Source organism: Tyto alba, unplaced genomic scaffold (genome assembly GCF_018691265.1).
Source record: "Tyto alba isolate M040663 unplaced genomic scaffold, T.alba_DEE_v4.0 Super-Scaffold_8, whole genome shotgun sequence".
Lineage (NCBI taxonomy): Eukaryota > Metazoa > Chordata > Aves > Strigiformes > Tytonidae > Tyto > Tyto alba.
This window is the reverse complement of record NW_024881329.1, coordinates 4,935,107-4,959,469: the sequence shown is the minus strand read 5'-3', so window position 1 is coordinate 4,959,469 and position 24,363 is coordinate 4,935,107. Positions and strand designations below refer to the sequence as shown.

The 24,363-nt window shown below is 47.0% G+C and overlaps 2 protein-coding genes across 2 annotated transcripts in view; one reads left to right on the top strand and one right to left on the bottom strand.

The window, feature by feature from the left end:
• Positions 1–21,740, bottom strand: part of SPTY2D1 (SPT2 chromatin protein domain containing 1) — a 55,388-nt gene extending 33,648 nt beyond the window's left edge. Inside the window, exon 1 of the mRNA XM_042784714.1 lies at positions 21,531–21,740. The gene's annotated coding sequence lies outside the window, so the exon portion shown is untranslated. The remainder of the gene's footprint in view (positions 1–21,530) is intronic.
• Positions 20,987–24,363, top strand: part of TMEM86A (transmembrane protein 86A) — a 29,520-nt gene continuing 26,143 nt past the window's right edge. The window contains exon 1 of the mRNA XM_032984914.2: positions 20,987–21,192. Coding sequence (XP_032840805.1) covers positions 21,172–21,192 — 21 coding nt within the window. The 5' untranslated portion in view covers positions 20,987–21,171. The remainder of the gene's footprint in view (positions 21,193–24,363) is intronic.

Below are 24,363 nucleotides of genomic sequence, written 5' to 3'. Positions count from 1 at the left end.
GTCACCTCCTGGCAGCTGTCATATAATACACGAGCTGCTGTGATATTAAAAAAAACAAAACCCAGTAACAACAGCATCCTTCCTTCCAAATTTGAGTGTTTACTGAAAGTTTGCTGCTTCCTGTATCTTCCATGTTAAAAAAACTCACCAAAACCCACTTAGAAGCCCTATCACTTTTGCAGTGTAGGGGAAAAGATTTGAGGCAAATGTGTCTACGTAAATGCTTACATTGCTGTATAAATGAACATTATAAAATAAAAACTTGGTACCAGTTTTACCAGCATTTAAATTCAAATTTATGGTTTGGGAGCCTTTGCTTGAGAAGTACCTGTAAATACTTAGGGAAAAGTTTTACCATTATTTGGAATAAAAGGAAAAGTTTACAGCCTGGCTTTGTGGCACAGAAATCTGGTTCTGGAGCTAGAGCTGGGGTATGGAATTACTACTGACATCTCTTCTTATTCACCTATTTACCTGAAATTTGGGGGCGAAAATCACCTGCAAGCAAGCTGGGCCACATTCAAGCCTTTGCTGATAATGCCTGGAGCAAATTCACAACTCTGACATTTAATGAGCACAACTGATGGCTCTGAGGAGTTTGACTAGCTGCCAAATTGCTATGTCTGTGTATCCCACCAGCGACTGTTATATCTCATTTGTTTGGTTTTGTGTGTTGTTTTGTTTTGTTTTGTTTTTTCTGATCTCTGTCAAATTGATTTTTGGCCAGTTTGTTTGTCAATCTTGCTGAAGCACTGCAAAGTGGACATGAAGTACGAACAATGCTAAGCAACCAGATGTAAAAAGACTGAAGCAATAAGAAAGTGTATTTGTTTTCTGCTGTTTAAACATGATCTACCAGCTGGGAAACTGTCTTGCAGGTTATATTGCAGTTCCATTAAACTAATCCAGAGCACAAACACATCACACAATGTGGTCTTACAAACACACCTCATGCAAATACCCCTGCGTGCAGGAAGTGATATGGCAGGAACGGCTTAGGCGACAGTCACTGGAGACAGAGACAGGAATGAAGGGCTGTCTAGGAGGAATGGGATATTACATCAGATATGTCACATCTAGGTAAGGCTACACTTTCCCCATGTGTGAGGGATCTCCATCTACCTGTCAGCAGCTGCTCTGAGGTCCTGTGGGATCACTGGAGCAGCGAGGGCCAGAGCTGGGCTGAAGAGAGAGATAAGTGCCAAGAAAGAGGGGCTGAAGAGAGGACTTCAGCTGGTCACCCAGAGTATTGCATGAATGCCAGATGTCTGCCATAAGCACAAAGTTAGGACTCTAAATACAGGCAGCTAAAAAACTAAAGCCCTGCCATGGTGGATCATGACAGATACTGCATTGCTCACTTCTGGAGTTGTAAAGCCTGCCCCTTCTCACAGTATTTGTCCTGCCATACGTCAGGCTGTCAGGCAATGTCACCCTGTTGGCCTCCCCTCCATCAGCCAAGAAATTTCCGCCTCTCCCCCAATTATGAAAAAGATGGGGACTGTCAGAGAGCAAGGAAGAATAGGCTACCTTCTGCACTGCTGTTGATTTTACTGAGGAAGTTACTTGGACAAGTAACTTTAGGTAGGCACCACTGGAAAAAACTGGGAGAAGACCGTTAACGGCAGAGATCTCCGCTATGTCCCCACCCTACTGGCTGGCGCCCTCCCAGCTTAAAAATGTTGCCTTTCCTTGCACAAACCCAAACCCTTTATGCTTTTCCTATGAAAGCCTCTTCTTTTCCTGGTCTGAGAAAGAGAACGTGCCAATCAGAACAGTATAAATTGCATCATGAGGTGGGATAATGTCACCCAGACCTTCACTTGCCAGTCATGAAACTGCTCCCGGTTGCAATATCAGAAAGTAGCTTCTGAGGCAGCAGGTCTCATTAACTGGCCCTTCTTTGGCCTCTCCTGTGTTTACTTTGACACATGTGCAAGATTAACCACCTCCACGCTCACTATTTTAGCCCTTCCTTGACTTCCTCCAGCCCTATCCCCACCTCTTGCAGCTGTCCTGTTCCTCTTGGCCCAACACCCTGGCTTAGTGGCCGCTCTCCTGCCCCAGCCAGGCCACCTCTTCAGCTCAGTTACCTGGAGGACAGCAGCAGGGAGTGGGCAAAACACTGGCTCTGCCACTGCCAGCCCAGCTGGAAAGGTCCCAGGCTGCTGGCTGAGCTGCTCCCGGGGCACCGGTGCGCTGCCCTCTGCGCGGGGCGCCCATCGCAGACCTCGCTTGGAGCTCCCCAGGCCCAGCAAGGTGGGCCAAGCCCTGAATAACAGAGCCTCGGGTTCAGGAGCTTAGATGAGGTTACTTCCACCATCACTGAATTAATAGCTCTTCTTCAGAGCTGTTTTATACTTGATGGTCTGAAAATTTTAAGGACAAAAATGGCCACCACCCACTATTTGAAAGGGGAGAATTTTTTCTTTGCTTTGTAAGAATTATTTCTAGGCTTGCGACTTTGCAGGAAAAAAATCCATCAAAATCATATCGTTCTGATTCCCATCACACCCTTTTCTTTTTTTTTCTGTCTTGATTTTAGAGGCTGCTATTTTAATAACTGTTTGCAGTTGAAATCAATGCCATGCAACACTGAAAAGGCTGAAATCCTAGCTTTCCCAAAGGAAAACATTTCCCCACCCATCCCTATGGGACAGGGCAGTGTTCAGCCGTGTGTCTGTTCAGAGGCTCAGGATGCCCCTCAGACATGCTATTTTCATCTTGTCTCCTTCCCCATGTTACTCTGGACACGGTAATTCACAGCCCCACCAGGTTAACATGCCCCCAAATACACAAATCTGCCTAAGCATAGGGACTTCAAGGAAATAAAGTATAGGGAAATGTGATGGTTAAACACTCTTGTATTACGTTATTGCAGTCTATTTTTAGCAGATGTGGTTGCTGTGTATTGCAACCCTAAGTCACCCCTGAACTTATAGTTGCAAAAATGAAACTGAAAAACAAATTAATTTGATCCGCAGATTGGTCAGAAAGGAAGTCTGTCTCAATATTTATAGAACAAATAAACATAAACAACTGTAAAAATGTCTTTTTTGCTCTCTTTGGTTAAACATAAACCTCCTCTGCTGCTGATCTTTTGGCTGTATAGTAAATGTCCTGTCGTCTGTGCTGTGAATAATTGTTTCTGAGACTTTGTGGTTTTTTAGGTCAGTGCCACAAAAATATTATGGCTCTTACCAAGTGCAAGGGCTGACTGCCAGGTTTTGCACCTATTCTTTTGTCTCTGAACCTTTCTTTCACTTAAATAAGTTTTACTTTAGTGCACCAGGGCTGAAATGAGTTGATTGAGCGTTGTTGCTTCTGATCTGCATCAGTGGAAGTCAGAAGAGCATCAGCCCACTCACGTTCTGTTTTCTTGGCCAGTTTGAAAGAGAATCAACCCAAACCAACATATTTCTCCAGTTGGTGGAGTGCTGTGGTTCCTCATCTCATGCATATTGATTTGTTAGCTTTGTTCTCCACTGTCTGTGAAGGCAGAAGGGCTTTTCCACATTTGCTGTTTGACTTTATGTTTTCTCATGCCCAATCTGTCTGACTGCCTTTGCTTTTCAGTTTCTCAAAATGTCTCCAACAACCCTCTTTTCCCATCTCAGAGGAAATGCATTATTGTACTCAGTGAATGCATTTTCTCATACGTGTAGCTGAATGGGAGATTATTTAAATATCTTAAACACTCTCCTAATTGGAATAATGACATGCTAGGAATGGGAGTGTGAGGAGAATTTATATTCAGACTCCTGAATTTTGGTGAATGAGTAATCAACACTCCATCACTTCCTACAAGGTTAAACAATTTTTTAAGCAAATGGTTACTGTAGAACCACCATTTGACTGCATTAAAACAAACAAACAAATGGAAACCCAAGAATGGGTATTTCTGGTGATCTTTAGATCACATGAAAGCTTTGTGGACCCCTCAGCAGAGGAAAAGCTGGCTTGAAATGCTGATGGCTGGCTGGTGCCTCAGGGCTGCCCCACCAGCCCCTGCCCCATGCCTGTCCCAGACATCCTCTCTCTCCTCACCTTGTGCTATCCTGAAAGCCCATGCTCAGAGACAGATCGAGGGGTGGCAATTTGAGTTAAAAAATAACCTAGCAAAATATGTTCACTTGTCTCTGTGTGTGCATGGTTGGAAGCGGGCTCAGTTTCCCCGTGTGATTCATGGAAAGGCTGTACCAAGGTTTGTGCTGGCATGAGGGCAGGCAGGAGCAAGGGGAGAAATGGAGCAACCCTAGGAGCTGGGAAGGAAAATAGTGCTAACTGATACTGCTGACAAATATTCTATTTTCTGAAGCCACTGCCTGAGACCAGAGCAGTCGAACTAGTACTTGCAGGCTGTACCTTACCAAGACTGTCCTATCTTTACATCTTTGCTTACAGTCTTATTCTTATCAACAGGTTGGTCATCCTCTTGGTCAGTTTATTGCTACAAAGTCAATTACATGTAGTTATTCAAAAGTCTTGGTCTAATCTAATTAATCTAATAATTTTTATATACAAAATCTCATTTTCCTGTCATCATATTCACAATAATCACATCAACACTTTTGATCATTTCACTAAAAGCCTTTAAGCAGTTCTGAGTGATTAAGCTTTGTTGCCACTATTCTCTTTTGCATCCTCCAGTACTATGCTTTTCATTGTTTCCTTCCTGCAAATTGTTTTTGTAAGTAATTTCATCGGGTTTGATCTGAAGCCCATGGCGGTGAATGTACAGACCTTCATTAACTTGAATAGGCTGCAAATCAGACCTCCTGTAACTGCTTTATTAGGCATGGGTCAAGAAATTGAAGAACACCTGTTTTACCATGTGTTTCTATTGTTATTTCAGCTAGCTTCATCAAACTAATGATATTGATGCAGAAATGCAAACTCTTGTAAGCAAAACACTGGAAAGTAAAAGTCTATACTACATTTATTACAGCAGTGCTTAGAAACCACAGCACAGGTCACTTATGCACCCAGCAAGAGACAGATGGTGAGAGACAGAGCTGAACTTAAATCCAGACAGCGTAAGTGCAAGTTTAGTGTCTGTCCCCCTCCCTGCTCCCAGTTATGCCTCTCATTCTGCTGAGGCACAGCAACAGAAGTATCTGTACAAGTGCAATATTCTCTAATAATTTCCTTGTCTGATAATGTCACAGGAGGCAGAATATTAATCCAAAAGGAAGAGCTGACTCTTGGGTAGATCTATCAGCCCCAGTGCTGTTTGCTTGCACAGCAGCAATTATGGACTCTGCTACTGACAGCAATGGGTAAGTCTTTCCAGTGTTTCCCCGATAAGACGACTACTTGCAAGAGATCATGCATACATGTCTGTCAGGGCTCAAAGTTTCCTAATCCTTTTGCCATTCCACTTTTCAGCACTGCGAGATCCAGCATTGGAGGAGAGGCTTGAGCTGAAAGGTCTCTTGCTGCCCAGTTTATGTGGTCCTGCTAGAAAGCAGCCATCCATGACTGAGTGCAGTAAAAACATAAAAATTCCAGCTCAAGTTGAAGCAAATCCTTGTTCCCATTAATTAGTCAAACCAGAACATTAGTGTTAGTGCACCGTCCCTGCTGGAAAGTATACCGTGCTCTCATGTAACTACAAAGTTAGTCTTAACTGCTAAAAGAGCTGTATTTTTTCACAGCAACAGCATGAACACGCATGAGTTATCATGAGATAAAAAGCAAGCACTTAGCAGTGTACCCTGAAGTCAGCAGTTCTGGACAGACATATGAGCTGATCTCAGCACGTTTACTTCACAGCAAAACCCCACTGTCGTCTTCTGACTGTTTCCACCTCAGGAAAACAAATGAACATCAACCATCTAGAAATTTTAAAAACTAAAAAAGCTTTAAAATTGTTTTTAAAACCTATTTTTAGCAATGAAGATAAGTTTCAAATCTCTTATTTAAGCTTCTCAAACATTCGTAATTCGCCTCTTGATCTAAATCCAGATTCAGTTATTTATGCTGGATTTATTGTTCATTATGCTTTGGCCAATTGCTGACCCTGTCTCAGAGGCTACATGAACTCTGGGACAAACAGAGCTTCCTCTGTGCCAAACAGGAAAATTTAAAACTGTTTATCTGATATGACAGTACTGATTAATAATAGTGCAGAGAAGTACTTTGGACTTTTCCTGAAGGGTACACTGATCTTCATTATCTTCTGTTTGCATTTCTTTTTGCCCTAGGGAAGAAAGATTAGGTGAAAGCTAACAGCTCTGTGCTTAGCAGAAATACCGAAGATGATAACTGCAAGGACGCATTATTTACTTGATCAATAACTGTGACTTTGGAGTGCAGTCTAACATGCTTTCTGAATAACTGTCTTAGACTTGAGTTCCTAAACGCTGCCTAACTCTCAAAACAGGGATTTTTAAATTACTTGCTTCCTACTGCCGGTTAGTAAAAGGGACAGGGATTTGTCGGCACCATCCAGATCTTCCTCTCTAAAACAATTTTTCATCTTTAGCTAAAAATCTTCAATAGTCTCAATAAAAATTCTGGTTTAACCATCTCAGTCTTGCAGAAGGTGAGGCATAGGGCAATCAAAAGGGCAGCTGAGATCACACAGATTGGCTATGCTCCAGTGAGCAAGGTATAACTGTTGTATTCTTTCCTAAAATGAAAAGTGCTTGTTAAGAAGCAATCTGCTGATGAGGCAGTCAGAGACAGCCACCCCAAGAAGGGAACTACCAATAACCAGATTTTTATGTGTCTCAGGGCCTGAAACTGTTTTCCGAAGAGGTCAGTTAACATCAGCTTTGCCTACTTCTGATCTTCTTTCTGATGTTCCTCTGTTTCACCCACAGGCAAGTGTCTGAAGCTTGGACATTTTTAAGTTATACCCCTGGAGGAGCTGAAAAAAGTCCCAAATGAGCTTAAAATATTCCCATACTTGCAAGAACAAACAATAATGATCGAATTACCTCACATCCCTATGCTCCTGGCACAGAGCCTCTATGCAGGTAAATGCGAGCTTGCTGTCCTTCCTCTACCTGATGCCCCAGGAGCGTGGGGTGGGTTGGGAGCCCGGCAGCCTGGTTGTGCCAGCCTGGCGCTACTGCACTGATGCTTAACCAAAAATCTCCCCTTGCCTTCACTCTCCGCTCTTGGCAGCTGTGGTAAAGCTTCGGTGCACTGAGTGGAAAGGACTGGCACCAGTGCCAGCGTCTCCCTTTCCCATCAGAAGAGTCGTGCCCTCTGTTTGCAGCATTTGTCCTTCCTGTGCAAATGTGGGAACCACAAACACTAAGGTACTTTGAAGTCTAATGGCTTGCTAGCATACTGAAATGTTTAAAAAAAAACCACTAAGGGTGGCAGGGGAAAATCATTGTCTTTGAGGCTGCTATCACAGGTATTCATGGTAAAGAAATGCTGGCCCAAATTCAAGGTTATGCTTTCCAGCTTAGCAGCTTAAAACAGGTGAAGCACAGGGGCAGAGTGGCTGAAAAAGGAGCTCCTCCCAAGCTTGTGTATTGCAGCATCTAGGGCACTTGTAGACAAAAAAGTGCTATCCCAGGTAAGAGGGAAATGCTAGTAGCTATTCTAAGCTACTCTCCAGACTCTCCTTTCCTGAAACGCTGTCACACTGGTAGTTTCTGAGAGGAGCTGGACATGGATCCTGCTTCACTTCACCTTTCCGAACATGCTTCTGATTAGAATGAGCAACGAGCATCACCACGCATAGCTGCATGGGTGCATGTCTGTCTGCATTTGCTTACTGAGAACTGCCACCACGCAGTTCTGGCTGGAGGAAACTGGAACAACCATGCTGGGAGCAGAAGTTCCCTGGTTGTTCATGGTGTGACCAGCAGTGCTGAACTGCACTGCTGGCAAAGTGCCCACGGCCTGACAGCATGCCTAGGAAAAGAGAAAACCCTAAGGGAGAGAAAGCAAAATAGACCAAAAATAAATGCGAGCGGAAGGGGCCTGCGAAGGCTCCCTTACATGGGCTGATAGCTGCTGGCTCATGCCTTTGGTCCAAGGATTCCTGGGGGCACCTAGGCCTCAGAAAACCCTTTCCACCACTGACTTTGTCCTCTCCATCAGTCCCTGATCATGTCATACAGGTTCCTGCCTGCCCCGGAGGCAGTGTGTTGGCCTTGGACAAGGGGCAGCCTCTAACATTTGGGCTGGGAATCATCCCTGTGCTCCAGAGCAGGGTCTACACCATAATTCTGCATGAGCAGGCACCTCGTTGCAACAGCACCTTCCCATGTGGACTTGCTCACGGTTCTGCCCAGGCTTCTTGCAGGTTCTTGGCAGATCTGTGGGCTGCATGGAGAGATGCTGACACAGCAAGTGGGAAGGGATGATGAAAAGGCTTGAGAGGTCCAAGCAATCCACCATGCACATAACGGAGCAGCATTAAGTTTGTTGGAAAAAGCAAGCGCAGCTGCTTACTTCTACTGTTTTTACTGGGTCGGTACTGTATGATGCTGTAATGTTTCTGTTCCTCCGCTTCTTTGTCCTAAACACGAATTTATTGTTTCAGGACAAGATGAAGGAGTGGGATTTGGGTGCTGAAATTTCAGAGAGAGAAGGAAACACTGTGCCTTGTCTTTCCAGCTCTTTATAATTACTTGGCTTTCTGGGTCTTACCTGAGGGAGTCTTCACTTCCTTCTGCCAATTGTATATGGAAATTAATTACTCTGATTCACATCCTGGAGCCTGGCACCTGCTAATCAGGTGTCTGTAAGGGCTGTGAGTGGGGTATACCCTACACAGGGCTTCCTGAACTCATCCCAGAAAGGTAGTTAAGTGAGGATTTCCTCTAGTGCCAAAGTATGCTCAGAAACCTCCCTCCCTCCTTTTTCCACCTCAGGCTGCTCACTGCTCCCCTCCCAGACTTCTCTAGCCCTCAGTTTTTTAACTCAGCAGAGCCCCACAGAGAGTTAAATGGGCACAATGATGAAATCAAGGAAAGGAGCAGGAGTGGCAGGGAGAGAAATGCCTGTCTTCACTGTGCCTTTGCAAAGCGCTTTTAGGTTCCAGTGATGCCTTCAGGGCTGAAAATACAGGTTGCAAGTGCTTTGCCATACCCAGGAGACAGTGTTAGTGTCAAAATTCAGGTGTGGTTCTTTAATGCTGGGCAGTGATGCATAAATACTGACCATTAAAATGAGTGCTGTGCCACCTGGTCTAGTCTGGGACCAGAACCCACATGCAGGCCTCTTGTGTGCTTTTTGCAGTGAGAGGCCTAAAACGCCATTTTTTTTCCCTCACGGCTGGCTCACTGGAGCCAAGCATGACCTATCCAGAGCGTTATGAACACAGCTAAGTCTGAACTGTAGGCTCCAAAACAAAGCCATTTTCAACAGGAGCTTTTTATAGCACACACATGGGAAAAAAAAAACCCTTTGGTTACCCTCATTGCTGATGGGTTTGAATTAGATTGTGAAGGGCTCAGCAGTCAGGTATGCCGAGCACATACACAGGGGAGAGCCCGCCCACGACATTCTCCTGTTTCTCCCATAACCACACAGTTGTGTTTGCTCCCATATCTAAGCTTTGGCAAAACCATAGAGAACAAAGCAATTTAAAGAAACGTCTCCTGAAGTTGTTTAACACTCTCAGATGAACCTGTCTGAGCCAGACACAATTTTATCGCATACCCTGCGGCTGTCCCTGGTGGGCCACATAATGGCAGGAGGGACAGATCATGCTGTGTTACTTTGACACTGGTTTTGGTTCCTCTCAAGCTATTTTGAGGGGTCTTTCCTGCTGACTTAACAGCTCTCGTGGTTTCTGCCCATATCTGTGGAAAGATCAGCTGCTGATTCAGCTGTGGCTCTCTCACAAAAAGGAACCCGAGTTTGGGTTTTGAGGAGGCAGGCCAGCCTCCAGGAGCCTTCCCCTGTTCCCAGAGGAACACCAGAGCCAGGGATGAAGACAAAGCACAAGTTTCGGTTTCAATTCACTTTTTAAAACTAGTGCCTTTTCAAAAAACAGTTTCCATAGTGACAGGGAACTGTGGCACCATTGTGAAGGTCCAAGAAGCCCCGACCGGGTATTAGCTAGAAATTCAGCAGTGCGGCCAGCTCCAGAGCCGCCTGCCCCCAGCCCCTGCTGCATTCGCAGCAGAGCTCTGCTTCTACTGCCTTCCCTGCCCACCAGCCACCCTTCTAGCTGCCTGTGGGCTGTACTACCCTTGAGCACTACAACTTCCCTTAATCACAGGTAAAAGGATGTATTTCCAAAAAAGGAATATGCTTTGGTTGGGTTTAGCTGTATTCAAGCTTACTTTGGTATAAAGGGAAAGCCAGATTTGAAGACAGCTTTCAACTATTGTTTCCTGATGCAGACTGGTGTGAAAAATACTAAATGTGCTCACGATCATCTGGCAAGTCAGCAGGGGAGCTCGGCTGAAAACCCAGGTCCCATTTAATTCTTATTTACTAGAACGCGCTGCTTCCCACCTTCCGTCTTGTTATCTGTCATACGGGGTACTTCCACCCATGTGTATAATCCAGACCTCCCAAAAGGACCTAGGAAGTGTCACACAATCGTGTTATTCTTCTGGTCCTTGCTGTAACACATAAGAAGCGTGCCAGAGCGGCTCAGAACATCCACCAGGTTCGGCTCAATGCCAGGCGGTGGAGGTCTGCAAGTGACGGATGCCACCACTTACTTATTCAAAGTGCTCATTTGCCCTCATCCTTCGTTATCTGCTGGATTATGTTGCAGTCTGTAGTACGCAAAGAAATACAACCACAGCACTCTTACAAGTCAAGTCTCGGCTAAAATTACAGGTACCTGTCAAGTGCTTATGTTACTTGTAGCTTTTAGGTAATGTGCATTATGCATGTGTAAGAAGTAGAGAAAAGTGTGGTTGTGCTATTTGTACAAATCTCAGGAATGCTTTCAGCAGCTCTGGCACTTACTTATTTCCTCAGGAACACCCAAGGCCATGGGCATCAGTGAGGGTCTCTCTGGCTTGTGGTGCCTTTCGGTGTGCGTACTGCTTGTCAGCAGGCCCAGGCAGCCAGAGGGGACAAGGACACCTGCCCGAAGGGCACAGGGGTGTGATGGCTCCAACAGGTACTGCTGTGCATGCAGCGATTTCAACACAGAAGGGAGCCAGCCAAGGCTCTTCTGGTGCTGAAGGCAGGGCACCAGCCTGACTCGAAGTGTACACCTCCTCCAGCACCAAACCAAGCACTATCCCTTTCAGTTTTACGAAACTAACATTTTTCTTAAATATTTTACAATGATTATTCCTTTTCTACTCCTCCTGTTTTTGCCCTCATATATGTGCAACACTTTCAGAGCTGAGATCACACACAAGAGAACAGAGTGAGATTGGTAACAAACGTAGTTTTTGTCAGAGAAGAACGTTTTGCATGTTGTTTCCTGTTAAACCATTGAAAATGGTATACCCAAACAAAAAATTGTCCTTCTGGTGCAAGAGTTTAGCTCAAATGAACAAGGCCATGTTCTATATGAAAGAGAGCAGAGAGGTGTATTTAGACCAGTTCTTATAACAGTATTTCCAATGTAAGGGTAGATGCACTGCACCAGACTAAGGGTTTATCTACCCTAAGGCTGACAGCAGCTAACTGCTGCAGAGCCCCAAGGGAGGCCAAAAGGCTAGACATATTTGCTTTGCATATTCCCAGCCTCTAGCAACCAGCAGCTCAGGGATTTAGTAAAACAGAGTTGAAACTGTATATATTGCCAGGACAAGCTGAATAAAGTAAGAACTATATATGTCTTGAGAATTAATCATTAGGAATCGCCAAAACTTGAGAAGTGTACCACTCCGTCTCATGATTGTGAAGGCACTGTCTTAGGGAGGTGTTTCCTGCAAGAGATGAAATTTTCCTTTGCTTCCTCAAGACCTTCAAGTGACCCTACTGAATTGTTAAAATTCCATTAGAAAGTGGCTGCTGGGAACATGTGCAATAAATAGCTGCTAAGATCAATGGCAATCTTGCTGATTTAAAATCAATGTATTGCTTGCTGATGGTGCTGGCAGTGTTTTCCTCTGAGAATAAACATAGTGGTAAAAAACTTTATCTGAACTCGTTAGTGACTCAGACTGATTTTAGGGTAATTCAGAAAATGCCTGTTGCCCACGGACAAGACTTTGAGGTGATCAGTGACTTCGAATACTGCAATTTATGGTGGGCCACTAGAAAATATCATGGAGCAGAGCAGAACTTCTGAAAACGCTCTCTGAAAAATGTTTACTTAAGGTGATTAGACCATTCATTGAAAGACACCGGTCACTTTTGGAAACCTGAGGGGAACAACAAGAGGCTACTACATCTCTAATGACCACCAATTCCAGGCCAATTCCTTGTTCCCTCCCAGCTTCTGGCTGGCCCTTATCCCATCTGACAATATGCATTCATGATGGGTATAAGCCCACCAAAAGCTAAAATGCCATCAAAAGTTGATCTTATCCACCAGCCACCAGCACTTAGCTTTGGGTTGGGCTGGGATCCTCTCCCTCTTCTTCCTTAAAGCTTCTCCCTCACCATGAGTACAATTTTTTTGTCAGATGCTCAGATAGATTGGTTTAATGAAAACATATTAAAGCATTTGTCCTACCCATATTCTGTTTTGTGATCAAACCATTTAACTGCATCATGTTCTTACCCCACAAATCATCTGATGATGTTTCCCAAGCCTTTACCTCTTTTTATGAGTGTTGTAACACTCCAGCTATTACCACCTCCTGGTTGTAGAGAAGTACATCGCTAAATAACTAGCAAAGTGATCACTATATAAATCAGAGCTCTTTTTGGTGGGTTTTTAACCTGGGAAATGGGGCATCTGAGTGAGGAACAAAAATTGTACCCAGAACTTTTATTTGAGGTAGGCTGTTCTGGATTTTTTAGCTTATTTAAAAGCTTCTATTGAACCTTTCTCGATTTCTTTTAACTTGTTACATGTAATAGCTTTAAAGGATAGTACAGAGATACGAAACTGTTGGGTAACAAACAGGAGGAGTTGAAAGCCATTGTGCAGCTAGAAAGCTACGATCTAACTGCTATCACTGAAAGGTGGTGGGACCGATCACACAACTGGAGCCCTGCAGTTGATAGCTATAAACCGTTCAGAAGGGGCAGGCAAGGACAGAAGGGCAGGCAGGTTGCCCTCCATGTAAGGAAATGGATTGACTGCACAGAACTGTCTTTAAAAAACAGGGATGAACAGGTTGAGAATTTATGAGTGAAAATTAGGGGCCAAGCCAACAAAGGAAACCTCATGGTTGGTGTTTACTGCAGGCCACCCGAGCAAGGGTAGCCTGTTGACAGTGTTCTTACTTTAACTACAGGAAACATCGCGCTCACATGCTGTGATCCTGCTGGGGCACTCCCCTGGAAAAAGTGGCACAGCAAGCTGTAAGCAATCCAGGAGACAACTGGAGTGCATTGAGGATAATTTCTTAATCCAGGTGATAGACAGCCTAACCAGAGGACTAGATCTGTTGCTTACCAACACAGATGAAATAATTAGACATGACAAGATTGGTGTCAGCCTGGGCTGCAGTGATCATGCCCTGGTGGAATTCACAGTCTTGAGGGATATAGGCCAAATGAAGAGTAGAGTCAGGACCCTGAATTTTAGGAAGGCAAACTTCCATTTGTTTAAGGAATTAATGAATGGAACCCCCTGGGAAACTGCCCTCAGGGAAAAAGGCGCTGAACAGAGCTGGCAGCTATTTAGGGACATTTTTCTTAGAGCACAAGACCTCTTGATTCCCATGTGTAAGAAAACAGGAAAAGAGACCAGCATGGCAGAGTAAGGACCTCCTGGTCAAACTAAAGCGTAAGAAGGCAATGCACTGGCAGTGGAATCAGGGACATATCCCAGGAATACAAGAATGCTGCCTGGATGTATAGAGATGGAATCAGGAAAGCTAAGGTTCAATTGCAGATTAATTTGGCAAGAGATGAGAAGAATAATAAGGGCTCCTACAGGTATGTTGGGCAGAAAAGGAAGTTTAAAGAAAATGTACCACCACCATCAGGTAAATAACTCAATCCCTTTGAGGGACTCTGGATTCTACGGCAATGCCATTAATTTATTCTGCTTTCTGTGATCCTATCCTATAACTAACTTTGTAAAAAAAAGGTTAGTATCCCTGAATTGTTCAGGAATCCTTTAGTGGCACTGTCCTCTGCTACTGAAGTACCCAAATCTTAACAAAGCAAGACATGAGCAACACCTTGTTTGTTATAGTGAAAGCATATTTTCTGGCTCTGTTTTCCAATATGTCTTGTCTTTAACAGATACAGGCACAGCCACTTTTGGAGGGCAGGTGCAGTAGCCCTGTTGTCATCTACTAGGCGGTAGTTTTAGCAGCTCCTTTTCCAGTAAGACTGTTCATGTTAAATCCTGTGTGCATCCCTAGAGGCTGTACCAAGTGCCTATCCTCCCCGATGCTCCTGCAATGCTGTTGCTGCCATCTCGCCCAGGGAAGCCCAGGCATGGGATGAGGAGGGGCTGGAGCCCAGGCACACCAGGAGGGGTGGAGGGCAGTCCCTGTGCCCAAGGGGCAGCAGAAGGTTTAGCTGATCCTGCCCCAGGAAAGGAGCCCTCAGCCCTCTGACCATCCTCCCTCTCCCACACCAGTCCATCTTTCAGGCCACGGGCCCCCAACTCCCAGAACAGCCATATTTGACCCCAGGCCTCCCCATGACAGTGACCTCCTGATGTCGCAAACCACCTCGCTGCTGTTTGTTTCTGGCCTGATAAACATGGGGACCCCAGCAGCTGGCCCACAGTTTGCTGAGCTTCGAGGCCCTCGGGTTCCAAGGATGCCTGGAAGTGAGGTGCAAGAGCAAAGCTGGTGGCTGCCCATCTTTGTGTGTGGGGAGGGAAGGCGTGTGGCTGCAGGAAGCGCAGAGGGAGAGGAGACAGTGCCAGGCGGGGGGTACTGTCAGCCGCAGGGTACAACCTGACCACGTGGAGCCCACGGAGGTGGGTCAATCCACGGATCAAGAAGAACCGATGGAAGAGGATCCACCTCCAGCATGGCTCCCCACCATGACGCCACGGCAATGGTGTTGCAGGAGCACCCAGCCCAGCCTCCATGCCTGCTGTTAGCTTGGAGGCCCAGCCTCCACGCCTGGTCGTCCTGTGGGCTCACCCATGCCATCTCCTGGCATCAACAATTAGCCAAGAAAATAACAGTAAAAATGCTTTCCTCCACTCTTTTTTGGTACTTTGGCAACTGCATCTGGTCTACCCAATCCAGGGAAAACACTGACGCGTGGGGTGTGGGCCCAGCCCAGGGCCTTGGGGATGGTGAGGGGCCGGGGCACACAGGGAACTGTGTGGTGAGACACTGGAGTGGGTTGCCCAGAGAAGCTGTGGATGCCCCCTCCCTGGAAGTGCTCAAGGTCAGGTTGGCTGCAGCTTTGAGCAACCTGAGCTGGTGGAAGATACCTGCCAGCCTCGCCTCTGTGCCTGGGATGAGCATGGAGCAGATCCTCCTGGAAGCTGTGGCACACAGAGGACAGGGAGGTGATTTGAGACAGCCAGCATGGCTTCACCAAGAGCAAGTCTTGCCTGACCAACCTAGTGGCCTTCAACGATGGAGTGACTACACCAGCAGACAACTATGGATGTCATCCTTCTGGACTTGTGCAAGGCCTTTGACACAACATCCCTCTCTCTAAATTGGAGAGATATGGGTTTGATGAATGGACTGGTAGATCGATAAGGAATTGGCTGGATGGCCACATCCAAGGAGCTACAGTCAATGGCTCAATGTCCACATGGAAATCAGTAACAAGCAGTGTCCCTCAAGGGTCTGTATTGGGACCAGTGGTATTTCATATCTTTATCAGTGACATAGATGGTGGGATCCAGTGCATTCTCAGCAAATTTGCAGATGACACCAAGCTGAGTGGTGCGGTTGACACACCTGAGAGATGGGCTGCCTCTTCTCTGGACAAGGTTGAGAAGTGGAGCCATGTGAACCTCATGAGGTTGAACAAGGCCAAGTGCAAAGTCCTGCACCTGAGTCAGGGTGGATGCCCCATGATCAGAAATGCTCAAAGTAAGGATGGATGGGGCCCTGAGCAACCTGATGTAGTGGAAGGTGTCCCTGTCCATGGCAGGGCGTTTGGTCTAGATGATCTTTAAAGGTCTCTTCCAACCCAAACCATTCTGTGATACTATAAACTGTAAACATTTTAGATTTTATGATTTACTTCCATGCTGTAGAATGAAGAATTTAAAAAAACTGAGAATATTTTTCCTTCCACATTAATCTTTTTAGTAAGATTTTAATGTGCTTGTTTTCATGGCTATAAGGGTATAAGCCAATTACAAACAAGCAAAGTCCCATAATGGACCTGCATTCTGGATCCTGCTTAGCTATACACGCACTCGTCTCTAGAAATACTAACTATTCCATATACATGTATGCATAGACATACACATGGCATTTATTAAGCCCAAAGAGCAAATTGATTTTATGCCTGGGAAGAAAACCTTCAAATACAAAGCCTATAAATAGATGTTTTGTTGCCTTCCTGGCTCAGTAAATAGCCTGAGAAAGTGCCCTCAGGAGGCGTGAATTTGTAGTGTCCTCCCTTTATTTCACTGAGAAGTTAATTCTGCAGTGTAAATTTAATACTTTATTATCATTATGGGAATTGCCATCATGAGGGTAGCAAAGGCACTTTCTGAATTTCTCTAGGCATCAGAAAATAAATCTGTACAGAAAGGAAACAGCCCAGTATGTCCTTATGCACAGGGGGAAACACCAGATTACTTGACATGAGAAGTGTCAGGAACTAATGCAACGACCAGTACGCAAACCACAAACAGGCCTAAATAGAGTTGGATATGGCAAAATAGGAAGCCCACAGCGGCTGACATGAACGCTGCTGTCCTGGGACCTGGGCGCACAGTGCTCGGAGCAGCCAGCAAGGAGCATCTCACACAGATGAGTCTCAAATAAGACTTTTCCAGCACTTAACAACACTCGTGTTTCTGGTTCCTCAGTAGTTTAATTCCCAGGCACTTTTGTCTTAATAGTAAATCTGAAAGTGCAAAACGAAGCATGTGCCTCCATGGTCAACTGGCAGAGCTGGTTCCAGTGTAGAGCAGATGGGCCCCCCTCGCTCCGCAGGCACTTGAATGTAAGAAATGTTTTGCTGCTCTTCCAGCCATTGCTGGTGGAAGGACAACCTCCTGGAATAATAAACTGTTGGAAAACATAGAGCTTTATGGTTGTCGCAACATTTTCCTATAAATACCCATATGTTCTTTTTCATGCAAATATCCACAGACCCTTGCACTGTGAAGGCAATCACTTGTTGAAAGAGAGTGTCTTTGTTGGACATGTTTGAACTGTCTTTCACAAGGTAGAGTTGTGAGTCTTCCTGATGCACTGGGCTTCAGGGAAGGACCCAGCTAGGAGGGACTGGTGAAGTCCATGGACTGGCATTTCTCCAACAGGAGAATAAACCAGTGGAAAAAAATAAAGAGAAGAGAAAGATTCAAGCTATTATTGAAATGCACAGTGGTTAGTTTTAAAAAGAAATAATATTCCTGCATGAGCCACGGAGCTACTGCACACAGACAGAACCACAGGGTATGTACAGTAGATTGAACAACATGGGATCCTTCAGAAAAAGTTTGGCTGTGTAGCAGCCTTGTTGAAGATAGGACTTCTCTTGCTTTCTTTTTCCCCCACCACAAACATGGCCCAGCAGAAGCATTTTCAAGCACAAACATGCACAGAAGTACTTAATGCTCTGTTTTGCTACACCCAACCCCCATAAATTTATGATCACGTAATTACTGCGCTCTGTTTGCCTACTGATAGCGAGTTAAAAATACCACACACACCCCAAATTAGAACTGTTTTCTATTTTTTGTTAAATCCCTGCAGTTGATATAGAACAAAATATTGTGATGAGCCACATGAAATCTCTCTTGCTTGCACTAGTCAGGAGACTGCAATACCACCATCAAAAAAACCCCACCAAATGCATGGCATGCACAGACCAAGACAAATTTGACTGCGTTATGAAGCCATTGATCCTCCATTCCCTTTGTTTGCTTCATCTGTTGCTTGGTGTTTCTACAGTGGGAATGGATTTGTTCCAGGACCTGTTCTATCAGAGCTTGCATTTAGATAAAATGTAAAATATTCCTGCTCAATCCAAATTCCCAATTTATAATCCAAGGTGCCCCTGATTTAGATTAAATGTAAAATATTTCTGTTATTTAGATAAAATGTAGCTAAAATGTAATTTAGATAAAATGTAAAGTGAAATGTAAAACATTTCTGCACTATTCAAATTCCTAATTTATACTCCAAGGTGTTCCTTACTTACAAGGAATTACTTATCGTTGATGTAGCACTTGTTTTGATAGTGGAAAAATGGAGATCATCCCATCAAAAATCTTGTGAGTTACATTAAATTAATCTAGTATTAAATAAACAACAACAAAAAATTTTCACCTTATATTGAGGTTGTAAAATCTTTGTCATAGAAGCTATCTCCTTATTACATATAAATACCATATTTGCCGTTAGGGCTTCTGAATCTATTTTCAAAAGGTCTGTGGAAGGAACCATCTGGAGATCACAAAAGGTCAACCTCCTCCCAAGCAAAACTAATGAGATTGAGCTCCCCAGTGCCCATCTGAGATGGGAAAGTCAGGACATGCAAACAGTTTCCCCTTCACTTGTGATAGGTTTTATTTAGGCTAATAACATAGCATGAAAACCCACCCCAAAGCGTTCACATATTTTGAATGTTTGCATCAACAACCCAGAGAAATACCTCATTTGCGAGACCAGGTGAAGCTTCAGCTGGCAACCAGTGGAGCCAGATACTGCATTAAAGAACAAATGCAAAGCTGCATCCACCCTGCTATCATCTCCCACTTTTGGAGCAGCAGAGACAATACTGGAATGCAGACGTGCCCCTACCCCTTGCGCTGCCTGGCTCGTGACTTAAATAAAGGCCAGGATAAGCAGACGAAGCGTTTGGCTAAGGACCAGGGAACAGACGATTTTTCTTTTTTTTTTTTTTTTGAGGTATTTAAATGCCAAGACATAATCAAGCTCCCAGAAGGATTTTCAAAAGCAATTAGGAATGCAAGTTCTAAGAGTCCATTGGTCCTTCTGAAAATCCTGTATAGTATCAAATCAACTGCATCCTTGGACATCTAAATATCTCTGCTCCCTTGTGCTTCTTCTGGTAGGGACCATCTCCCTTGATTTCAGCAGGGAAGAACCTTCATTGTGAAAAGCTGTGAAATTTATTCCCATTCGCTAGCTCACCTAGCTGTCCCCCCAAAAAAGAAAGCTTATCTTTCTCTTCTTGTTTAATGAAAATATTATTGCTCTATGAACTATTTTAATTGAAATGGTAAGAACAGCACTCGATCCCCTGACTGCGGCCATGTGAGACTTTGCTGTAGAGAGAGCAGTTTGCTTTGATCTGATTGAGGTTTACTTGCCACAGATTTCAGTGCAATGCCCCTCTGATCTGCTAGTGCAGATTTGCAGTTTCTTTTCTTGGGTAGAAATCCCCCTCAGATTGGTAAATGACGCAAATGTTGTAGCATCCATCCCAGTCCCATTGGATGGGGATGGGCCAAACATGGCCCTCTCCCTCTTATTTACACATCTCTATTGATATAGATCGTGTTGCCTGTGTGGGGTCTTGGGACTGCTGTTTGTTTATATTTTGTCCTCAGAAACATGATACCAATCTATTGCACAAAGACTGCAAGAGAATTGCACAGATATATTTTTTTTTACTTTATAGAATAAAATGTTCCCTTGATGTGATACTGAACATGACTTTTGCTCAGGCTGTAAATAGCAGATTACTTAATCATCTACTATTTAAGTACCTGTTTGTTTTGTTATGAAGTGCAACTTTTGAGCAAGATCATATTACACATAAAGTGGTTTCCTGCATCCTTAAGTATTAATCCTCAAGTAAAACCAGGTTGAAGGTAGTCCCAGGGTCACTTCAGTAACTCTGAGCTGCTGTGTTCCACTCTCGCTTATCCCCCATCACACGTTCCTCACCCTGTCTTTGTGCCAACACTAACATTTGTGCAGCCCGTGGATGACCTCGGCAGGAGGATGGGGAAGGGGAATGAGCTGGGGAGGACCCGCTCCTGGGGGGGCACAGCGGCCACCACCAGCTGCTGGGAGCAGGCACAGGGCTGGAGAACACGCGTCTGCCGGGCACCTGCGGGTCTGAATATGGCGGCGTGAAGGGGGCAGCCGTGAACTGAGAGAAGCCCTTGGAAAGGGAAAAAGGGGGAAGTGCGGGGCGGTGTGGAGTCAAGGTGATCAGAAGGGGTGGAAGGACGCAGGGGTCTGTGCAAGAAATGAGGCTGTGAAAGGAAAGGGGAGGAGACCGGCAGGCGGGCAGGCGCAGGAAGGCGAGGGAGGCCAAGGGCAGGGGCCGGGGGGCCGGAGCGCTGCCCCCCCGCCCCGGGCCTGGCCCCGGCAGCTGCGGGCAGTGCCGGGGCGAAGGCGGCGGGCCGGGCCGGCCTCCGGGCGCTGCCGCCGCGGTCCCGACACCGAGGGGCGGGCGGCAAGACCCGGCTGCTGCCGCCCCTCGGCACGCGGGGAAAGCCGCTTCGCTCAACGGGCCGACGCTTTTCTCGGCCGAGAGCGAGCGGCCGGAGCAGCGAGCCCTCGCTAGCGCCGCTCCGGCACGGGGAGCGCGTTTTCGGGAGGGAGCCCCGCCGCCTCCCCCCAGGCCCGGCAACGGGCTGTGACCGGGGCTCGCAAGGACCGGCGCAACCCTGCCGCCTGTCCCCGGGACCCCGCGGGACCCGGCGCTGCCGGACAGGCGCCTCGCCGGGAGGGGGGGGACGGCGCCGCCATCGCAGCCGCCGGGCGCTGAGGGAACCGTGCGCCGGCTCGCGCTGCCCGCCCCGGGGGCGGGGCCGGGGCCGCCCCCCGCCCGTTCCCCGCAGCGCATTCGCCGCGGGGGCCCCCTCTTTGGTGACGTCACCGCTGTCTGAAAAAGCGCCCCGGCAGGCAGACGGGCAGGCAGGGCGGCAGCAGTGACAGTAACAACAACAACAACAACAACAGCAGCAGCAGCAGCAGCGGTAGTGGCAGCAGCAGCAGCAGCAGCAGCAGCAGTTACAGCAGTAACAGCAGCGGCAGCAGGACGCGCCCCGCCGCCGCCGCCATGGTGTCCCCCGTCACCGTGGTGAGTGCGAGCCGCGCCGAGGGCGGGGGGAGCGGGACCCGCGACCCCTTGTCTCACAGCCGCCCGGCAGGGACACCCCAACCCCCCCCCGCCCGGCGCCTCCCAGGCGCTGTCCCGTGAGGGCGGTGGGCGCTCCGCCCCGCCCCGCGCGCGCCGGGGGTGCGAGGCAGCGGCCGTTGGCGGAGCCGCCTCCTCCCCCCCCCCCCACCTCCCCCCGTGGCCGGCGCGCGGTGCCGGCCCATGGCTCTCCCTCTCTTCTTCCTCTCGTCGTTTATGTTTTCTTTTCTTTTTTTTTTTTTTTTTTAAAAAAAAATATATAAGAAAACCCCAAAACTCACCCATCTGCTTTCCGTAGAGCGCATCCACTCAGCGGCAGCGGGAGCATCCGCGGCAGCGGCCGGGAGCATCCTCCTGCCCCCGCGGCCGCCCTGCCCTCACAGGCGCCTCCGCCTCAGCACCCACAGCCGGTCCAGGTGACGGCTGGGGCTCAGGCTCGTGCCGGCCGCCGCGTCGGGCAGACCTTTCCAGAGGCTAGGCGACCTCCCGCCGAGACCTCCTCGCCCCTGACAAGCCGCTCTGGCATTTGCAACCATCTAACGACGTGAGACGGGGATGGTGTCACCTGCCCGTCTCGTGGGAGAGTCACGATCCTTAATTAGCATAACCGGCACTCAGGTAGCGACTGTCCTGTTAGTAGATGGGGTGTGCAGCAGCACAGCTGGGTTGATGGAGCAAAGCCGGTAACTGAGGTAGGCACAGCTCATGCCAGGTCCTGGCCTGCAGGTGAAGGGGGGGTGTTTCAATGCTGAGAGAAGACAAAATGCTTTCAGCCAGAACAGCAGAGGAGCTGTGCTGTTGGACATGCTGCTTTGCATTTTCGTCTTTCTAGAAAGCAAGGGATTTGTCTGAATACACCTGCAGACTAATGTGTGCTGTAAGAATAGCTGGCTGTTGGTGGGAAAGTTGCCTGGTGCTTCACTGCAGCACTGAACACTTACTGCTGGTATACTGGTTCCCTGTGGATCTATTATCATCCTGTTTTGAAACATTTTGGTTAATGGCCAGTCCACTGCATTCTCTTTTGCAGGTAGAAATCCTGTCCTTTCCCCGTTCTTAATGCACAAAGCCAGGGTTCAAAACTTTTAAATTGCTTTGGCAGTTCTGCATGACAGCTTGTATTGTCTGGTACTTCAGATGAATTTTCCCCCAGTTATTAACATGTACCTGGTAAGTTCATCAGCAGCCTGAGGGTGACTTTTATCTTCAGAGACAGAGGGAAGTAGCTTGTAAATTATACCACTGTAGTGCCAAACTCTCTTTTTTTTTTTTTTAAGCTAAATTCATCCTTAAGTAATGCTTTTGGTTATGGTCAATTGTGTATGCATACCTTGGAAGTAAAATCTTATGCTGGGACAATACTGGGATGGCTTAAAAACTGTCAGAGTTTGTTTCATAATTCACTGGAGGCAGTACTTGGCTCTTAAGGCCAGTGAATCAGAGTGGCCTTGCGGAGTATATTTCAACCAAGCTTTGAAGAGGAGTCACATAACTAGAGAACGAGTATGTGTTGGGAAGTGTGTACATAGTTCAGACCAGAAGGCTTTTACTTACACCAGAAATTACACTTTAGGAAGGTGACTTGGGAAGGAAAATTAAAAAAAAACCTGCTTTCTTCACTTGCCCTTTTGACATGTAACAAAGCACATTTCTGCTCTGGCTTCATCCCTGACATCTTGACTCTTTGCTTCACTAAAGGCACGTAATGCAGGTGTGAAGCTGCAGAGGGCTGGAGGGATGATGAGACCAGGAGCTGCAGCTCTTTACTGTGGCTGTAGAGGTGGGAGGGGAGGACTTCTGATCCTCCAAAGAGCTCGTAAAAAAAGGGCTTCCAGTCTGTTACGGAGCAGTTCTTTGCACATCGCCTTCAGTGGGTTTTCACCTCGCTGTTCCTCTGAAGGAGCGCACCGTGCTGCTCCTGCATCGGCTGTGCCGCCGTCCATGAAGGGCAGGATGAAACAGGAGCGTGGTGCTGCCCTCGCACTGCTGCCGGCCGGAGCTGCGCGAGGGGTGAGGAGCAGGGTGGCTGTACAGCCAGCGGGCTCCCTCCGGCGCGTCGCTTGCTGAAGGGGACAATAGGCAATCGGTCTGGCCACAGCTAGGTGCTACCCTTGGGGCCCAGACCTTACCTCTGTACCGTGCTGCCTTTTGCTGCACAGATAGACCAGGTGTTTGGAGCCAGCACGGCTGTCACTGCTGTGTCGCGTGATGGGGATGCTCTCTGGGGGGGCAGCACCTGAGACTTAATCAAATTAGCCAGAGGAATTGTTTTGTCTACAATGTACATCCTATCCCAGTACACTGCAGCATCAGCCTCCATGGGGAGGACACTAGAAGAGCACAGCCGAGAGTGACATGATTTTGCTTCCCATTTTCAAAGCGATTTGTACATAACTGCAGCAGATGGCCCTGATTACTTACACACAACCTGGTCTCCTGCATCTCCCCCTCTTTCCTTCTTCAGGACATTCTTGTAAGAAGAACGAGAAACCCTGAGCTCCAGGTCTGCTGTACAACTGATAGCTGGAAGAAACCACGCAAGGAGGCAGAGACCATGGAGAGGAGGCAAGGGAGAGAGCGTGGCTAGGGGTGCTTGTTGGCGCTGGCTGCCAGGTGTGCATCATGGCCTGGGGGGTTTAGCATGTCCGCCCCAAGGGCAGGGAGAGACCAAGGCATTGTGCAGAGCTAGCCAAGCTGTTGTCTCTGGTGCTGCACAATTCAGATGTGCTGGGGGGGACACATGCCCACAAATAAATGAGTCTGCGGCCAAAATACCTTTTAACGTATTGTGCGAGGTCCTCAGCTGGGATAAAGCTCTTGGGTGCCGCCGATGCCAGAGTCTAGGCTTGCATGGTGCTGGGCTGTGGCAGGGAAGATGCATTTGTCTGCCAGTCCTGTTCCAGCTGGTGAGCAATGCTCACTCTGGTTGGAAGTCACCTTGGAGGGAAGCTTTCACTGCTTACTCTGCTAGGCAAACAGGAGCATCCTGCTTAAAAATTATTCTCGATACTGCTCTGATTAAGAGCTGTTTTTTCTGCATAAAGCCGTGTGGGCTGGGAGCCTGTGGTTGGAGAGCAGTATTAATAAAAGGTGCATTTGCTTCATGGATATGTG